The sequence below is a fragment of the Eulemur rufifrons genome, chromosome 9 (genome assembly GCF_041146395.1).
Source record: "Eulemur rufifrons isolate Redbay chromosome 9, OSU_ERuf_1, whole genome shotgun sequence".
Lineage (NCBI taxonomy): Eukaryota > Metazoa > Chordata > Mammalia > Primates > Lemuridae > Eulemur > Eulemur rufifrons.
The window spans coordinates 24,739,247-24,759,526 of record NC_090991.1 but is presented as its reverse complement, the minus strand read 5'-3'; the positions used below and the strand labels follow the sequence as shown (position 1 = coordinate 24,759,526).

Below are 20,280 nucleotides of genomic sequence, written 5' to 3'. Positions count from 1 at the left end.
TGATGTATCATACATTTATGCCTGAAAAACAGAAAAATCAACTGCTTATATTTTCTCAAGCTTCACATAAAATTCCCAGAAGAGTAGTCATTATTTTTATAGCTGATTAATTTTCATTTTTTTTCTCCTCTATTTAGTTTCCTTTTGGTTTTGAATTTGTTCCAATAAGAAACAAATCTGGGAAGAACTAGTAATCATTTTTAGCAAACGCTGGGCATTTTATACGGTTATTCCTGAACAAAACAATGAAGTGAGGAAGGACCATTTAAAGTTCATACGTTGAAAGTTCATAAATCAAGGATGAATTTTGGGAGAACAAAGAGAAAGGATACGATCAGTTCAGGAATTTAAGGGTCAAAGATAAATGAGACTATCAGACATAACACTATTGTAGGGAAGAAAGAACAAGTACTTAGGTATTGGGCCAATGAGAACAAGCAACACCCAGGGGATGCCTCAGTAGAAAAATGTTGGGGAACTACACAATCCTATGTATTTACATTAATCACTCAATTTCATTCTTCTTGCTTCCAGGCCCAGTCAGTAACAACAGTAAATTGTTCTGTAATATGTATTTGCTTTTTTCTCTTTTCTTTTTTTTTTTTTTCCCTTGAGATAGGGTCTACCTTTGTTGCCCAGGCTAAAGTATAGTGGCACTATCATAGCTCACTGTCACCTCGAACTCCTGAGTTCAAGTGATCCTCCTGCCTCAGCCTCCCAAGCAGCTGAGCGTATAGACGAGCACCACCACAGTCGGCTAATTTTTCTGTGTTTTGTAGAGTTGGGGTCTCACTATGCTGCCCAGGTTGGTCTTGAACTCCTGGCCTCAAGTGATCCTCAGGCTTCCGCCTTCCAAAGTGCTAAGATCACAAGCATGAGCCAACTGCACCTGGCTATTCATTTATTTTCTATCTTCCTCCAACTTGATCAGAGGGATATGTAAAGTCAAGAATTTCCGTCTGTTTTGTTTACTGCTAATCTCCACTGCACTTCACTATACTGCCATTCTAACTATGACATTACTGCTGTGCTCAAAAGCACTAAAGAAGCACACATTATTATTGCTTCCAGTCTAGAGCAGTTCGCAGCTCAGCTCCTTAAACTGTCGTTTATTTTGAATTTTCACTTTGTAAAGGAGAAAATGAACTTAAGAGAGTGACTCTAAAAGAAAGTCCACATATCATATAAAATAAAACCTTTCTAATTTTATTGCTCTTTGTTTATGCTACTGTTTGAAGGAGTGTGTTTGAGATGCTTTGGGTTTCTAGAAAACTGACCTCAGGTTAACTGTGATATTACTATACTTACTGAATGCATATTATGGAAACATACATCAGACAAACACACATGAAAAATTGGAAAAGACAACACACTCTAATATATAATATTGTGTAGTATTTACATAATAGATTAGACTCCCATTAAGCAAACTAATCTTATTCATACAAAAATGTACTTAAAGTATGTATATACTTTGTATCCACTGAAATTTTCAGAGCTGGATAAATGAGTGTAAATATAGTATATAAGAAAGTTTTTCCACTTTTAGAATCTGTCATGAAGAAAAATAATGAAATTCCCATGAATTTTGGTGTCCCATTAGAGGTATCTAATCTCCTGAATTAGTTTTAAAACTCAGTATAATCTAGCTCTCAATCGATTCTGGTAACCACTTCAACTTCACAAATACTAAAAGAAAAACACAGTTTACAATTCTTCATTTTACGTTTTAAGCCCATGTTTTTAGAACTCAGCAGACATCAGGAAGCATAGTATATTGTAAATTGTTTTTCTGCTTGCCAAAAGAATATTTTATAGCTGGAATCAGCAGAACATCAGCTACGCAGCACTATCCCAACTTTATAAGCATGACTCGTTTAAAGATTAACCTTTGCCTCTAGCTAAACTTTGAAAACAAGTGAAGGAGTGGAGAGGACAGGAATCTCTTTAACACTAGGACTAATTCTAACTTGTTTACAGTGTCTTTGAACAAATTAAGAGAGAATTGGATGTTAAAAGAACTCAAGTTTCCCAATTTAAATGAAGTTAAAATCCAAGAAAAGCACACTAAATGAAGATTCTTCTATTATTAAAAAAGTAATCAGGCAGGAACATGAGAATGATGCATTAGATGGCATCCTCCCAGAAAGTTGGTCCTAATGAAGAAGTCACCTAAATTCATTTTGAAAATCAAAAAACACGGGCTGCACATGGTGGCTCGTGCCTATAATACTAACACTTTGGGAGGCCAAACAAGGAGGATTGCTTGAGGCCAGGAGTTCAAGACCAGCCTGGGCAACATAGCGAGACCCCATCTCTACAAAAAAAAAAATTAGCTAGGCATGGTGGCATGTGCCTGTAGTCCCAGCTACCTGGCCACTTGGGAAGCGAAGGCAAGTGGATCATGTAGGCCCAGGAGTTTGCGGTTACAGTGAGCTATAAGACTCCTTCTCTAAAAAAAAAAAAAAAAAAAAGAAGAAAAAGAAATTCCTGGCAAGGACAAATCAAAAGTTTCAGACTTTTTAATGAAAAAAACAAGTATCTGCATTTACGGGCAATTGATTTTTCAACAAGGATACCAAAACAAGTTAATGGTAAATGCATAGTCTTTCAACAAATGGTGCTGGAACAACTGGATATTTATATGCAAAAGAAGGGAGTTGGACCCTTACTTCATACCACATACAAAAATGGATGAAAGACTTAAATGTAAAAGCTAAAACAATTACACTCTTAGAACAAAATATTATAAACTTTCATGACCTTGGATTAGGAAATGGTTTCTTATATACAACACAAAAAGTCTAAATGACAAAAGAAAAAATAGATAAATTGGGCTTCATCAAAAATAAAATTTATGTGCTTCAAAGGATACCATCAAAAACGTGAAAAGACAACCTAAAGAATGAGGAAACTTTTCAGCAAAACATATATCTGGTAAGTGACTTGTATGTACACTATACTGATTGCTACTCAACATTGAAAAGACAACCCAATTTTAAAATGGGCAAAGAAGATATATAAATGGTGAATAAGCACATGAAAATGTTCAGTGTCATTAACCATCAGGGAAATTGAAATCAAAATTACAAAAACTTGTAGCAAAAGGTTCACACCAAGAGAACTGAACACATATGTCCACATAAAATCTTGTGCAGTAGTGTTTATACAAGCATTATCTATTATAGCCAAAAAGTAGAAACAAACCAATGTCTATCAACTGATGAATAAATAAAATGTGGTAGATCCATAAAATGGAGTACAGGAAAAGAAATGAAGATCTGAGAAACACTGCAAAATGGAGAACACTGATTATACCTATGGTTAGTGAAAAACACTAGTCACAAAGGACCACATATTTATGATGTCCAAAAAGACTATGAACACCATCCCCAGAAAATGATGCAAAACACAGTATTAAATACCATTTCAGAGATACAGTTAACCATCATACAGATGGTTAATGACCCTGTTACAGTTCTCTAAGCTTTGTGTTTAAAGCTTCTATTTTATTTTTGGATTATTTTTTCATGTATATGAAACATACCATGAATTTCAGGATACTGCCATTCTAAGGATCAATGGGCAGAAATTGTGCACAAAGAATGGAAAAGTCACAAGTTAGTTCATTGCATACATATTGACTGAGTGTCCACTACATAGCTATCAGTCATCTGCCCAAGCCCTGAAAACACCATGGTGGCCTTGTTCACCTTACACAAAACCCAGAAAAATAGGGATAGGTTTAACTTTTAACTTAAACTGGGATTAGAACTCACATTAAGCTACCAATGAACTCTCATAAATGGTAAAAAAAAAATTGTTTCCTTTCTTTTCTTTTTTTGTTTTTTGAGACAGAGTCTTGCTCTGTTACCCCAGGTAAAGTGCAGTGGCGTCATCATTGCTCATTGCAACCTCAAATTCCTGGGCTCAAGCAATCCTCCTGCCTCAGCCTCCCCTGTAGCTGTGACTAGAGGTGCATGCCACAACATCTGGCTAATTTTTTTTATTTTTAGTAGAGACAGGGCCTCGCTCTTGCTCAGGCTGGTCTCAATCTCCTGAGCTCAAGCAATCCTTCCACCTCAGCCTCCCGGAGTGCTAGGATTACAGGGATGAGCCATGGTACCTGGCCACAAACTTATTTCTTAACATAAAAAACAAAGCTCCTTTTCCCAAAATTAAAAATAATTTTATATTTTAAAGCAAAATATCCATTTCCATTTGTTCAATTTATTATTTATCTTTAATATAAACGAAGAATATAAATACTAACATTAAGAAATAACATTAGGATTTTAAGGAATAACTTTTCCTCCTCAAAGTAAAAATAGAGGCCAATGGAAAGAGATTGTTTACTGTACACTCCTTTGGTCTCTCTGGAGACTTCATATCTACCTTTCAATTTAAGGACACTGAAAATTACTGCTAATGACATCTATCACTCTTTGTCTTTTGTTTTTGTAATCAAATCTGGGTTTTGGATTTCCACATCAAACAGCTGCTCAAGGCCACTTTTTCTTTACATCCAAATACAAAGGTGTCTCCTTTCTCATCACAGTGGATATGTTCTGTTAACAGTTCTCTATTAGCTCTCTTTACTTGTTCCCTCCACCCTTTGGCACAAATTCCCATGATGCTTGCTCTGATGGACACAGCTGTCTCTACTTATTTTACAGTCCCTTCATTGTATTCGCAATAATCAAGGCATTCAACTAAGAAGGTATTATACAAGAGCTTTTCAAGCTATTTTAGAAGTTAACTGCTTGCCTAATCAACACAACATCCTTATTAAGTGGAGAACTTGTCATTCTACATGGGCTATGGTCCTACTTCTTTAAGAATTAGGTATCAGTCAACAGAGAAAAACTATGTTGCACTGGCAAATGAGCTACTACAAATGCTATGTCAGTATACCCTGTTCCACCAGCTCTCTATATCCCAATGTCCTGTCCTCCAATCCGTGTACCCTATATCTTTCAGACTAACAAGCAAAATTGGCTTATAGGCTTGGGATAACATAAACTCAAATTCAGAGAAATGCATATAATCTATACTAGGCCTCCTTCTACCTGCCAAAAGTTTCAGTCTGTATAAAGGAATGAGGGAAGATGCAGAAATTGGAGAAAAATAAGCTTCTTCCAAGTTATAAAGTGGAAACAAAGTGAAACTCTTTGTTTCTTGATTTTAAAAATCTGGTCATGGTGATTACTGTTCTAAATACTGACATAAATCACTTTTGAAACTGTAATTTCAAAGCAAAGCAGCTAAATTCCTTCATTCAAATATTTGCCAAATATCATGAATCTCACCAACTTAAAATCACATGTATGAATTTTATCCCTATAGTTTTCAAGTTAAGTAAAATAATTTGTAACTAAGAATGATACACTTCCTAATGGAAGTATGAAATGAGATATATTACTACCACTAGTAAAGGTATTTGTAGATGAACAGGTTAAGGAGACCTATAGTGAAATGCTACAATAAATATTATCAAGAATAAAGAAAGAAATCACAAACTTATGCTGTTGTTGCTTTCTGAGTGCTTTTTCATGGAAAGTATTCATTGAAATATAATAGGGGGGTGGGGAGCTGTGGAAAAAATAAAAAGAAAAAAAAATAAAAGAAATATAATATACATGCAGAAGTACCCAAATCGACAAAGTGAACACATACACATATATAAATAGCAACCAGAACAACAACAAAAATCACAGATTTCCAAAGTCCGCCTCTCATATTCTCTTCCAGTCACTATTTTTCCATGGGTATGTACTATCCTGCCTACTGACAACTATACTAAAAATGAAAACAGCTGTCCTCAAAAGACATTACTGGGCTTAAATACACACTTTATTACACTTATACCCAGCAGTTATCCCCAGAAATGACGGCTGTACTTTTATTTACTACTCCATTTTTTCAACATTTTGACCATTAAGTAACACACATTTTGGATTTTATGAAATCCACACTAAATAGATTTTAAGGTATCCCCAATCCATGAGAGCCATTATACAAACATTACTCTGAGAGAATAAATGATAATCCTCGTGGATCAGGAACTACTAAAAATTCATTACTCTGGACCTCAAGCCACTTCACCGGGACTTATAATTAAGCTGCATGTCACTTACAAAGTACCTGACTACATTACCAGAAACAGTGCTGACCTCTCCACAGATTTCTTCTTTGTATTATATTATGAAGAATTCACAGAATATGAGAGACTAATACTTTAATAAAATCTGTTTCATCTATTCAGTGGGTCTAGCAATGCAGGGGGAAGTACATAAGAACACATGGCAAAGGTGTCCCAAAAAGACAGTAAGGACAAAGGAAAGCACGGAAGGCATTAAGATAGAGTGCTAACAACTCAGTTTCCCGTTCACTCTTACCAAATTTGACTGATTATTTTGTGCTTGCTAAAGGCTTGCAAAACAGAAGGTCCTATTCCCAAAGGGGAAATCCTTTAGACAGCCAGGAGAGATACCAAGACATACTCAAGAGCTGGTGTCTACAAAGGCACAATTTTCTAACAAACTCATACTTCAAAAATTCTAATTTCTGGATTTACTCCAATGTGATTTGTAAGAGAAACTTCATTCACACATGAATATATATATATATTTTTTCACTCCTTTAAAATATTGACAAGTGTTAATTTTCAGCTCAGACCTATGGATATCTGCACTGATCCCATGTGAATAATTTTATTCATCATCTCATAATTTTGACAGAGCAGCACTGCATTTTCAGACATACTCTTATCACAAACATTTTGGTTAACTAAATATTTTGAAAAAGAACCACTCGTGCTTTGAAAGCAGAGTGATAAATGTGATAAATAATTGGGATATTTTCATTTTTAGTGAATTGGGTTTTCTCATTAAAAGAACATAGCAAAAAATAAACATCATCAATATTTTTTAAGTTAGCAAGAACACAATGGACATACTATGCCTTCCATGAACCTTACTTCCTCAATCCAAAACAAACTTAATAACTTTTCTCTCAAGACTACTGTCTAGAGGCAAGTAGATAGAAAATGCAAACAAAATAGAAAGTAAGTACTTTAAGAGAGGCAGACATTACATGTTACACAGGCATTCCCAAAGCGTGTTGGGTAACAAAGGAGGTCTGTAATCAAATAAAAATGTATTAAGTAAGTTTAAATAGATGAAATACTAATCATCATTGCCACTCTAAACAGAAGGCAGCATTTCCTAAACATATTTGACCCAGGCATCCTGATTTATACAGCATGTTGACAATCTAATGTTCTGCAAACAGACAGTGGGAAATGTTATCTTTGGGGGATTTAGGAAAATGACGAGTTACTTACTGTAAGCTAAGAGGGTCAGGAAAGATTTCATATAAGAATGACTATCTACATCGGGCCCAGAAAGATGTACAGGATTAAGACATTGTGTGGAGAGCAGGTGCTAGTGAAAGGCCATTCCAGTTAAGAGAACAAAGGAAAAAGACACCTGCAAAAAGCTGAAAATGAGTGGTTCAAACTAAATGTGGCATAAGGAGCATGAAATTGAGTTTTAGAAAAGATTTCGCAAGGAGACTGGACTTTCATAAAGAAGGTTTTGGTATACTAAAAAGCTTGGGAGTTTGGCTGGTAGGAAATAGACAAGATGAACATATGTCTATGTTGGCACCGGACTTTGCTAGTTTACACGTGTAGACCAGAGTTAAATCTAGTAAGGTGATAGTTCAAATCAAAAGACTTCAGTTTAGATGATAAATTACGTATTACCTGGTAATATTTTAAAGTTCTTATCTTGTAGACATAGGTAATAAATATGTATAAATTAAATTCCAAAATGCCTGCAATATGCTTCAAAATAATTGGGGAAGGAATCTAGAAAAAGAGTGCCCATCACTTGATAGCGGTTGAAACTAGGTAAGTATATAGGTGTCCATTATACTACTTTCTCTAATTATATACACATATGTACTTCCGAAAATAAAAAGTTTTTTTAAATGACCTTCACAGGAGATGAAATGGTGTATTTGTGCCATTAGAAATTTAATCAAAATACAATATTTTTTCCACAGTGCTAAAACATTACATCTTTACCTAATAAGCCAAATTATTGAAAATGGAAGACATTTATATATTTAAGGTACATTTAACCATTTTAAGGTAACTAAAAATATACTTTATTTCTGCAAGAACTTCAAAATTTCAAACAGCAATGAAAACTAATAAGAATACATACTCTATTCTTTCTTCCACTTAAAGGTATTTTTACTCTTATTTCTATCATATATTCTTTAACTAAGGAATTATAATAAAATTAGTAATATGAAAATTTTTTAATTGCTTTCTTTGAAACTGTGCCAGCTTCTATACTGACTCTACCAATATATTTTTCCAGGGCTTTACATATTTACTTTTTTCCTGTCATACAGAAAATCTGTTAAGTTGACTCAAGCAAGGGCTTTCCACAAACAAATTCTTCTATTAAGAAATCTCAAACTGCAAAATACTCCCCCAGAAAAGCTGCAAATACTATCAATTAAAAAAAATAAAACTTTTAAAGTAAATTGTACTTAAAACCATACAGTACAGAAGTTTATTTAACAATATTTAAGGAGTTTTTAAAAAATTCTTTTAAAATATAAATCCTTATTTGAAAAATACACATTTTTATCACCTTTTGGTTAAATGATAGGTACTAATGTTAGTAGAAACAAATTTCATTCATAGGTAGAGTTATAACATAAGATAAAAGCCATATCTACAATATTTCATCTAAAATTTTATTATGCCAATCTAAGTCTAAAACATACTATTATGTATAATTTTATCCATTTTCTCCCATGAAATAGAGTATTATGAAATGTCTATTTCATACAAATATATCAAAATCATTACGAATTTTGTGTCCTTCAAATATAGCTATAAGGCTAACATACAAATCTAATTATTTTAAATTATTCCTTTACAGTTATGTTGATTTTTCCTTTTAAAATTTTATACTGGATATTAAATCAATTACTAAAATCTGTGTCTTTCATATATACACAATAAAAACTATAATACAAATATGCTCTATAAGATAAATATCACCGCTATTAACATATTTACATTTATTACTTCTCTTTAGGCACTGCTACAACTGACTTTATACCTTGCCATTTATTACAAGGAAAGTTAACAGCTATTGACAAAAGTAATACTATTTTCAACATAAACAGTACAGTAGAGCCTAATGTTTAAATGGGGGTTAAAATTCAAAACACACTCTGCCATTTAAATAAACTATCTTTAAAAATACTCCACAAAGGCAGTGCCATCTTGGTTCCCTAGTTCCCTGAATGGCCAAACATCAAAATCATCAAAATTTAATTAAAAAAAAAAATAGAAGGACATGGCTAATTCTTGGATAGAAGGATAAAAATTGTAAAAATGTGTGAATATCCCAAACTAAGCTGTAAATTTAATATTATATTAATAAAGATCCAAGATTATTTTTTGGAACTATAAAAAAAATAATGATTTTGGATTTTTTTCCCCAATTTAACACTCAGCTGAGGCAGCAAGATATCTTTATTTGTTTAATAAAGAAAAAAAAAGGTAGCTCTATTCTCCTGCCCTGATGTGAAAAACTGAAAGTCACTACTAAGAAATACAGACTATTTAAGTATAAAATTAAAATGGAGTCACAACAGAGGATAGTAAGATCGCAGAGTGCCGTGGTGTCAGTGTAGCTCACAGCAACCTCAAACTCCTGGGCTTAAGCAATCCTTCTGCCTCAGCCTCCCGAGTAGCTGGGACTACAGGCATGCACCACCATGCCTGGCTAATTTTTTCTATGTATATTTTTAGCTGTCCAGATAATTTCTTTCTATTTTTAGTACAGACGGGGTCTCGCTCTTGCTCAGGCTAGTCTCAAACCCCTGAACTCAAACAATCCACCCGCCTCGGCCTCCCAAGTGCTAGGATTACAGGTGTGAGCCACCGCATCCAGCCTCTATTATATATTATATATCATATAAGACACAGTATATAATGTATATAAGTACATATAGTATATACTATATTAATTGTATCAAGAACATGAGCTCTACTACCCAAGGCTTGACACACAGTAGATGTTCAATAAACATCTGTGTAAATAGATGTGATATTTCAGAAGATACAACAAACATACTTGGGATTACCTGGTCATACTAAAACTGAGATCTATTAAACTATCTCTGCACCATATACGTACCAGACTCTCTGGAAAAACTCAGCTAGGCCGAGTGTGGTGGCTCATGCCTGTAAACCTAGTGCTCTGGGAGGCTGCAGCGGGAGGATCGCTAGAGGCCAGGAGTTCAAGACCAGCCTGAGCGAGACCCTGTCTCTATAAAACATAGAAAAATTAACAGGGCATGGTGGCATGTGTCTGTAGTCCCAGCTACTTGGGAGGCTGAGGCAGGAGGGTCACTTGAGTCCAGGAGTTTGAAGTTACAATGAGCTATGAGATGCCACTGCACTCTAGCCCAGGTGAGAGAGCAAAACTGTCTCAAAGAGGTGAGCGAAGGGGAGGAGAGGGGAGTGGAAGGGGAGGGAAGAAAAAAGGAAAAACTCAGCTACAGCTGTTTTACTGAACTACAGTTGAGGAAAAAAAAAAATTCTGCCTCTACACAACTTTGGGCTCAAAACTGCAACATTGACTCCTGCCGGAATTCCCAGCCTTGCCAGCCTCTACAACTGCATGAGCGAATTTTTTAAAATCAGTCTCTCTCCTTCCCTCTCTCTGTTAAATGTGTTAATTCTCTGTGTGTGAGCACACAGTTTAGATCCAGATTCTATGCTTATTTCTGCCCGTTTGGATAACAGAAGTAAAGGGTGAGGGAAAGAAGGTGGGAAAGAAAGAGAGACTGACATATTCCTCTGAGTTTCAAATCCTTCATATAGAATAATCCAGGGACCTCCTCAAATATGGTATGTTAATTAAGTAGTTTAACAACAACTTTGAAAGTATAAAATAGTTACATGAAACTAAATTAATCACAACTACTCAGGAAGAGTATATAAGTAGTAACTGAGGCAACACAGAACAAAGCTTGCTCAGTAATATGAAAAAATTTGTTGGAAACTTGATAATACGTATTATACAATTAAATAACTGAATGAGGACATTATCATAATTGAAAACCCATGAAATACTGTTGATATGATAATTCATTTTCTGACTATATCAAATGCATATGATAAGAAATAAAACAATTTGGTACATACTTGTAACAAAGAATTTTTTTGTGAAAGTACAGCTATCAAAGGCAGCGATTTTCTCCTGCAAGACTACCACGAGGATCCTAAAATTAGAGGAAAAAAACAAAAACAGAAAAAAGAAGTGAATAAGTTAAAGCACCTAGTTGAAAACAAGTATCTACTAATGCAATTTAAAGATTAAACATTTCTTATAATTTTTAGGCATGAAATATTTGCCTCTTAAAGAAAATGTAATCCACAAAATCCTGTATATAAGCAAGATAGAGATAACTAGAAGAAAGTGAATGAAGAACAAACGACCACATCAAAAAATGTTTTCTCTTACTAAAGTTTTGTTTTCATTCATTTTGAATCGGATAAATTTACATTAAGAATGATAAGATCAAGCCAGGTGCAGTGACACAAGCCTGTAATCCCAGCTACTCGGGAGGCTAAGGCAAGAAGATAACTTGGACCCAGGAGTTCAGGACCAGTATGGGCAACACAGCGAGATCCCATCTCACACAATTAAAAATAGGCTAAGAGTAATAAATTGGCTATTTACTAAAGATGTTTTTCCAATGATGTTTCAATTATGACATTAAACATAAAATGGATTTATGTAATCTATTATTTTAAATGACTGCTGAATTTCCCAAACACACATGCACACAAAAATCTAGTACAACTGTTATTCAGTGTAAATATATCATTTCTGATTGATTCAATATGTTAAGATATAAACAATATTTTTCTTAATGTCCAAGATTTATAAATAATTATGAAAATAATTTATTTATAAGCATTTTTAATGTCAAATTCCTAAAATACATCCAGAAGTACTACTTTATATTATACTACTCCTTGCAGGATATTACTATAAATATTCAAGTTTAATACTTAAAAAAATCAAAGATTAGGATTGTTACTAAATATTTAACACACTAATAGATTATTTTTCAAAATTGGAGGCACGTAACTCTGAGCAACAGATAATAATGGGTGAGAAAAAAGAAAAATGTAGTATTTAATAAGCATGCTTAATTTTGTTCATTTGTTAGCACAATTTCATTTGCTGATACAGAATAATTTTAACAAGTGATTACTGTTGCATCCTTGTGATTTTTTTCAGCTGGGCATGTTAAAAATGTTTCCCCTTTTTTACTGGGTTGTTTGTTATTACTAAGTAATATTTACTATACAGGTGTATGTGTACATTGTATATATAAAAATACAGAGATAATGACCTTATAAGGGAGATAATATGAAATTTTAGAACGACTCAGTAGGAAACTAGGAAATTCCATTTCTGTTCTATTACTACAATGGATCTCCAAACCACCATATCTACACACCAGATCAACTCAACACTCTCTTAACAACCTGACAGAAGAAAGGCATTTCCATATGTATTAATAAATATAGATTATCACGGTCTATACTGTTCCTTTACACACAGTGTTTGACATAAAATATCAAGTAAAGAAACACACAAAAAAGAAAATATGCACCACTGTTAAGAGTCAATGGAACCAAACAGGTAGTATATATGGTATGTGTGTATGTGTATGCATATATGCACATGTATACACACAATATTGTCTTTTTTGCTCATAATTTCTTTTATAAATATTTAAAAATAGGAGACAGATTAGATACTGATGAAAGTACGTTATGCCTAGACCAACAAATTTAAAGACATAACTACCCTAAAACTGAAAAATAGAAAAATACAAGAATGGAAAAATAAGCACCACATGTACTCACCAGCAAACTGGTTTCTCTGAGTGCACATTTGGGATTAACACCAATTGGGTATCGGACAGAAGTCGGGGTTGGGTGGAAGGGATGGGTGTATACCTACTGGATGAGTGCGATGCGCACTGCCTGGGGAATGGACACGCTTGAAGTTCTGACTGGGGGGGGGTGGGGGGAGGGGAGGGGTGCACACCTACATGATGAGTGTGATGTGCACTGTCTAAGGAATGGACGCAATTGAAGCTCAGACTCGGGGGGATGGGGAGGCATGGGCAATGTATATAGCCTGATCTTTTGTACCCCCTTAATGAGCTGAAAAACAAACAAAAAATAAAAATAAAATAAAAATAAAAAATATATTAAAAAAAGAAAGAAAAATACATAACATGCAAAGAGTAACCAAAAGCACAGAAGTGGATATATTATCATCAGATAAAACAAATATTAAGAAAAAGAGTATCAATAGTGACGAAGGATGGTTCATAAAAGGTCACACAGCAAGAAAACATAATAATCATAAATGTACATGCACCCAGTAACAGAAACTCAAAAGATACAAGGAAGTGGCCTGTAATCGTATCACTCTGGGAGGCCAAGGCGGGAGGATCGCTCAAGGTCAGGAGTTGGAGACCAGCCTAAGCAAGAGCAAGACTCCGTCTCTACTAAAAAATAGAAAGAAATTATCTGGATAACTAAAAATATATAGAAAAAATTAGCCAGGCATAGTGGTGCATGCTTGTAGTCCCAGCTACTCGGGAGGCTGAGGCAGGAGGATTGCTCAAGCCCAGGAGTTTGAGGTTGCGGTGAGCTAGGCTGATGCCACGGCACTCTAGCCCAGGGAACAAAACGAGACTCTGTCTCAAAAAAAAAAACAAAAAATATACAAGGAAGATATATAACAATTCTATGTAAATGAGTATAGAAAGTACCAAGGAAGGAACACTTTCCTAGTGCTTTATGAAACAAAAACCAGACAAAGAGTAACAAAAAGAAGAAAATTATAGATGAACCTCTCTCATGAACATATATGCAAAAACGAAATCCAGGAATAGACAAAAAGGATTGCAAATAATCACTCCTGGGGTTTATCCCATGATGCAAGAAAGGTTTAACATTGGGAAACCACCCAATACAATTTACTTTTGTAACAGATTAAAAAGGAAATACACAGTCATTGTCATATTGACTTTACTAAATTCAATGCCCATTAAAAAAAAAAAACTGTTAGCTAACTAGAAAAGAAACTTGCTAAACTTAATAATCAGCATGTTTCTCACCCTATCCCCCCCAAAATAAACCTACAGCTAGAAGCAAAACTAGATCTCTAAGTAGACTGATCAAGAAAAAAAGAGAGAATTCCTATATCACTAGATATTCTATAGTTATTAAATTTATAATATTACAAATAACTTAATTCCAATAAATTAGACAACCTAATGAACAAATATCTAGAAGATGCAACTTATCAAAACTGGTACAAGAAATTTTAAAACCTAAATACAATTGCATAAATAAAATTAATTGAATTTTTCTTTTCATAAGAGACAGGGTCTGGCTCTGTCCCCCAGGCTGGAGCACAGTGATGTCATCATAGCTCGCTGCAACCTCAAACTCCTGGGCCCAAGCGATCTTTCTGCCTCAGCCTCCCAAGTAACTGGAACTACAGGTATGTGCCACCATGCCCAGCTAATTTTAAATTTTTTTTGTAGAGACGGGGTCTTCCTGCATTGCTCAGGCTGGTCTTGAACTCCTGGCATCAAGTGATCCTACCACCTCGGCCTCCCAGAGTGCTAGGATTATAGGCATGAGCCACCGTGCCTGGTCATAAACTCAATTTCTAGTTGAAATTTTCTTACAAACAAAATCTTTAATGTTTAAAGCTACAATTCATCTGGAATTATCTGTTATGTAGAAGTCAAGATTTGTTTTCTTTTTTTTTTGCCTATGTGAATATCTGAGTGACTTAGCAATATTTATTGAAGAAACTGCTGGACATCTTTATCATAACACATCTGTCCATAAATGTGTGTCTAATTCTGGACTCTATTCTATTGTGTTACTTGTCCATCTTTTCATCAGTATTAGACCCCATAAATTACTGTACTTTTGTAATAAATCTTGATATACAACAATAAATTTTGGTAAAATAATGATAATTTTGAAATAATGAATTTTCTACTCCATAAAAATGGTCTTGACTATTTGTTTATTTGGGTCTTCTTTAACCTCTATAATTCAAAGTTTTCTGAGTAGAGGTCCTATATATCTTCCATTGGACTTATTCCTAGCATTTTTGATAGCTTTTGTCTAATCAGTAGACAGTTGTTCAATCAATTGTCCAAATTTTCACATTGTATCTGTTCATTTTTGTATACGGAAATATAACTTATTTCAACCAAAAACACTGGTAAACTATTAACACTACTAACTTAAGGCAGCTCATCCTCATAGTATTCTTAAATAGGCATCTTAGATCTTTATTTCCCTGTAAGTGATTTGATCTTCATGAGCTTCAGTGCTCTCAAATCACTTATTAAATAAAAGATTTTCCCCACTTTTGAAATGCCACTTTATTATAAAACGAATTCTCAGCATTTTCAAAGGTCTGAAGATACGAAAGTGCCATTTTCAAGAAACAATAAAACAGAAACATGGCTAGAAGGGAGCAATGAAGCCAGTCTTAGGACATGAAGTCAAAGAGGTAGCAAAAAAGGCCCAGTGATACAGGGCCTTGTAGGCCAGTGTAAAGAAATAAAGGAAGAGTTTAGAGCAAAAAGGTGACATAATCTGACATATATTTCAAAAGGTAAATCCTGTTATTATGGTAAAAAAAAGAGTTGACATGGTGGCAAGCCAGAGATAAATTGAGAGAAGAAATTTTGAAGATTATGCAATAATCCAGGTAAAAATAGTAGTTTAGTAAGGGTGATAGCAGTGGCTGTAGTGAGAAATGATCAGATTATGGACATAATTTGAAGGTAATTTGAAGGTAGAGTTGATCAGATTTGCCAATGAACTCAATTAAGTGTAGGTAAGAAAGACAGAAGTTTAAAATGAGTCAAAAAAAGACCTAAATGTTAATCTGTCATGACACTGGGGTAGGGGAAAGACCTGGATGTAAAAGCTAAATCAATAAAATTCTCATGAGAAAATATAGGTGTAAATCTTCATAACCTTGGATTAGACAACGGTTTGTTAGATATAATACCAAAAGTACAGGCAACTGAGGAAAAATAGATAAAACTCAATCTCATCAAAACTGAAAACGTTTTTACTTAAAAGGACACCATCAAGAAAGTGAAAAGATAATCCACAGAATGGGGAAAAAGCTTTGCAAATTATATATTTGACAAGAAAGTAGAACACTCATGTATTACTTGTGGGAATGCAAAAGGATAAAGCCATGTTGGAAAATATCTTGGCAGCTCCCCAAAAAGTTAAACATATAGGTACCATATTACCCAGTAATTCCACTCCTAGGTATATACACAAATGAAAACATACGGTCACACAAAAATCTGTACAAGAAAGTTCATAGCAGTATTCCTAAGAGCCTGAAAGTGGAAATAACTCAAACGTTCATCTACTGATGAATGGATAACAAAATGCGGTATAATCTATGCAATAGAATATTTATTATTCAGTCATGTAAGAAGGAATGAAATAATGATACATGCTACAACATGGATGAACCTTGAAAACATTAAGCTAATGAAGGAAGTCAAGTCAGAAAGAACACACATTGCATTCCATTTACATGAAATGTCCAGAACAGGTAAATTGATACTAAAAGAAAATAGATTAGTTTTGTACAGTGGCAGTATCACAGCCAATGAGGTTCATCCAAGACGTAATTATTGCTAATAGAAAACTTTTCCGAATATCCTTCTGTAACAACTTGTAATACAGTCAGCAATAGCAATTTTTGACAATCTCTACAGAAACTGAATTTTTTAAAAGAAGTACATTAGTATACTCTGGTTTCTCTTCATATTAAATAAATCTTTTGTCTTTTACAAAAAAAAAAAATGCATTAGTGCTTTCCATAGACGTGAAAAGGAAAAATGGGAAATAATGCCCAAAATTATTGGTGAGAGCTGCAAAACTTTGTGACTGTACTAAAAACCATTCTTACTGTATACTTTAAAAGAGTAGATTTTATGGTATATGAACTGTACCTCAAATTTTTTAAACAGCCCAAAGGATTTGGGTGGAAGCAACTAGGCAAGAGGGATTACCATTTATTAAAATGGAAAGAATAGCTGGAAAAGGAGGTTAATAAGGTCTCCATCTTAGAAATGTTAAATCTGAGATTTCATCTAGACATCAAAATAGTTATTATATTAGAACGCAAGACATGGGGCTAGAAGTCAGAGGTACAGGTTAAGATAGAAATGCATAGGTTATTGTAAATTAATTGTATTAAATTAATGAAAATAGATAAGGCCATCTGAAAAGGTAGAAAGATTCAAAGATGAAAGCACTCGAACATTTAGCCATTGGTGAAGAAACCCAATGAAGTTAGAGAAAAAACAAGAGAATGATATTCCAAAAACCAGGTGAAGAAAATGTTTCAAAAAAAGATGAAATTTTGTTCACTGATGGATCCACAAGGCTGAAATTATTGCCTGGTACATAGTAACAAATTAATAAATATTTGGTGAATGACTCCTAAACACAGCTCAGTGAGATGAGATCCGAAAACTGACCAAAATACTTAGGAACTCGGAGGTCAATGTAACCTAGAGGAGATAAGTGTTTGTGTTTAACAGTAGGGACAAACAAGGACTGTTAATTTGGGAATTTGGAATGGGTGCCTGGCGGGGGATGTGCAGTCAGGATGAAAAGATTTGGATGAATAGGTGAGAAAGATGGGAACTAATATACATGTAGAAGTGTAGGTAGAAGGTAGGAGCAAAGATAGTTCATCCAGGAGGAAAGGAGATAGACGTACTCTACGGGTAGAAAGCAGGTAGGAGTGGTGAAGTGGCTTTTTTTTTTTTTTTTTTTGTGCTCTTAATTCTCCTGAGTGCTTCTCTGAAGTCCAGGGTACTTTAAATTGCTGTTTCCCTACATATAATGTGGTGTTATTCTAAAGGTGCTTTCAAGTTTTCCTGTTCAACTTTAGTTTTCAAATATTTGACAGTAATGTGCCTAGGAATAGTTTTCTATTTTCTCCTGCTGGGTGTTCCTGTAGATCATGAATATGTAAATATGTATACTTCATAAAATTTGGGAAATTTTTTCAAATTATATCTTCAGATTTTTTCAGTCTCACATCTCTGTCTTCTTAAATCTTCTAATACTGTTCAAGAGACCCATGAAGCTCTGCTAACTGTTTTTTATATTTTTAATCTCTCCTCTTCCAATTCTGTAATTTCTATTGATCTAGCCTGAAGATCTTATTTTTCTGTTGAGATTTTCGTTCAATACAATCATACAAGTGTGCCTAGTATTCCCAATTCTAAATAAGTCTTTAGACACCAAGGAGATTAATCCTTGAGTTTGTTTACTGAGTCAATTCAAAAATATTTTTGTTATAGGTGATTGATTTAAAAAATAACCCCCCCCCCCTTTTTTTTTGAGACAGTCTCACTCTGTTGCCCTGGTTAGAGTACAGTGGCAAAATCACAGCTCACCACAACTTCAAACTCCTGGGCTCAAGGGATCCTCCTGCCTCAGCCTCCCAAGTAGCTAGGACTATAGGAGCAAACCACCACACCCACCTGATTTTTCTATTTTTAGTAGAGACGGGGTCTCACTATTGTTCAGGCTGGTCTCAAACTCCTGACCTCAAGTGATCCTCCCACCTGGGCATCCCAGAGTGCTAGGATTACAGGCATGAGGCATTGAGCCCAGCCTACTTATATTTATTAACATGATTAATATATTTGGCCTCAGCTCCCCTTCATGATATAGATTGTTTTTTTGCTTTTAAGTGTGGGAAGATTTCTTTCCCTTTTAGGTTGTTACTATTGGCTTGATCATCTATCATTATTTGACTCCCATCTATAGCATGTTCCCCTTTTCTTTACTCCTCACATTTTTAATTCAAATTATGCCTACTATGTCAGACTATATGAAATCTACAACCGATTCTTCTGATATTATACCCACCTTCTTATATCTACAACTTAATCCAAATAATAAAGCAAAGAGAAAGATTTCTTGCTCTTTATGACTTGGTCTCTCAAGTTGCTCAGCACTTCCACTTTATTCTAGTCATTACAAGTTTAAATCATTAAGTCCAGCCCATACTCAAGGTTGAAGAAATTAAATTCGGCTGTTTGAAGGGAAAAGTGTCAAAGAATCTAAGAACATTTTAAACCCTCGACAGTTGCTTTAAATTTTATTTAAATTATTAAAATATTGACATTCCTCCAAAATAAAAAAAAAAAAATCCACACACTCTCTCAAAATCCCCAAAACCCCATCCCTTTATAACAACACCATGGAGTCTCATCATCTCATCATCTAAATCAGGTCCAAGTGCAGATGAAGAGCCATGGGTACAATTCGTTAAATATAGCTCCTCAAGTTCCTCACAATCTGAAGAGTGTTAATTAAAAAGCCAAGTTATCTGACCCTCTCCCCGTCAGCAAAAATACAGTTGACATTTGAATAAGACAGGTTTTCTTTATTGTGCAGGTCCACTTAAACGTGGATTTGTTCCACTCTGCCATCTCTAAAGAGCAAGACCAACTCCTTTTCTTCCTCCTCCTCCTCCTCAATGTGAAGGCGAGGATGAAGACCTTTATGATGATCCACTTCCACTTAATGAATAGAAAATATATTTTTCTCTTCTTTATGACTTTCCTAATAACATTTTCCTTTCTCTAATTTACTTAATTGTAAGAATAGATTATGTAACACATATAACATAAAAATGTATGCTGATTGACTATTTTATGTTATCAGTAAGGTTTCCAATAAAGTTAAATGTGGATTTTTGATTGCACAGGGGGTAACACCCCTAACCCTCGCAATGTTTAAAAGTCTACTGCACAATGATGGGCAGGCACAGAATAACTGCTAATGGTAGACACGGTGCCTTTTAGGGGGTTAAGGTAAGGGAGGGGTAAATCTTCTGAATTAGTGTTGCTGCCTTGTTTGAGTAAGGCTCACTTCATGCCTACTCTTTATTACATCATTTGGAGACACATTCCCCTTTAAAATGCCTGCCACACCACCAGAAGGAATTTTCAAGGCTACATCTGTTCCTAAAAATGTGTCGAAGCCCTGTTGACTCCTTAGTACTTTCAATTACCTAGGTCTCTAACGATTCTCTGACACTATGCTTC

At 34.5% G+C, this 20,280-nt stretch overlaps 1 protein-coding gene and 1 non-coding gene across 10 annotated transcripts in view; one reads left to right on the top strand and one right to left on the bottom strand.

Annotated features, from left to right (window-relative positions):
- The window catches only part of BCAS3 (BCAS3 microtubule associated cell migration factor), a 555,013-nt gene that overhangs the window by 415,626 nt on the left and 119,107 nt on the right, over window positions 1–20,280 (bottom strand). For all 9 annotated transcript variants that reach the window (XM_069481069.1, XM_069481074.1, XM_069481076.1 and 6 more), the window contains exon 9: window positions 11,249–11,325. In XM_069481069.1, the coding sequence (XP_069337170.1) occupies window positions 11,249–11,325 (77 nt within the window). The remainder of the gene's footprint in view (window positions 1–11,248; window positions 11,326–20,280) is intronic.
- LOC138392664 (U4 spliceosomal RNA) lies at window positions 16,783–16,923 on the top strand. The gene has a single exon (XR_011234954.1). It is a non-coding gene; the product is annotated as a U4 spliceosomal RNA (small nuclear RNA).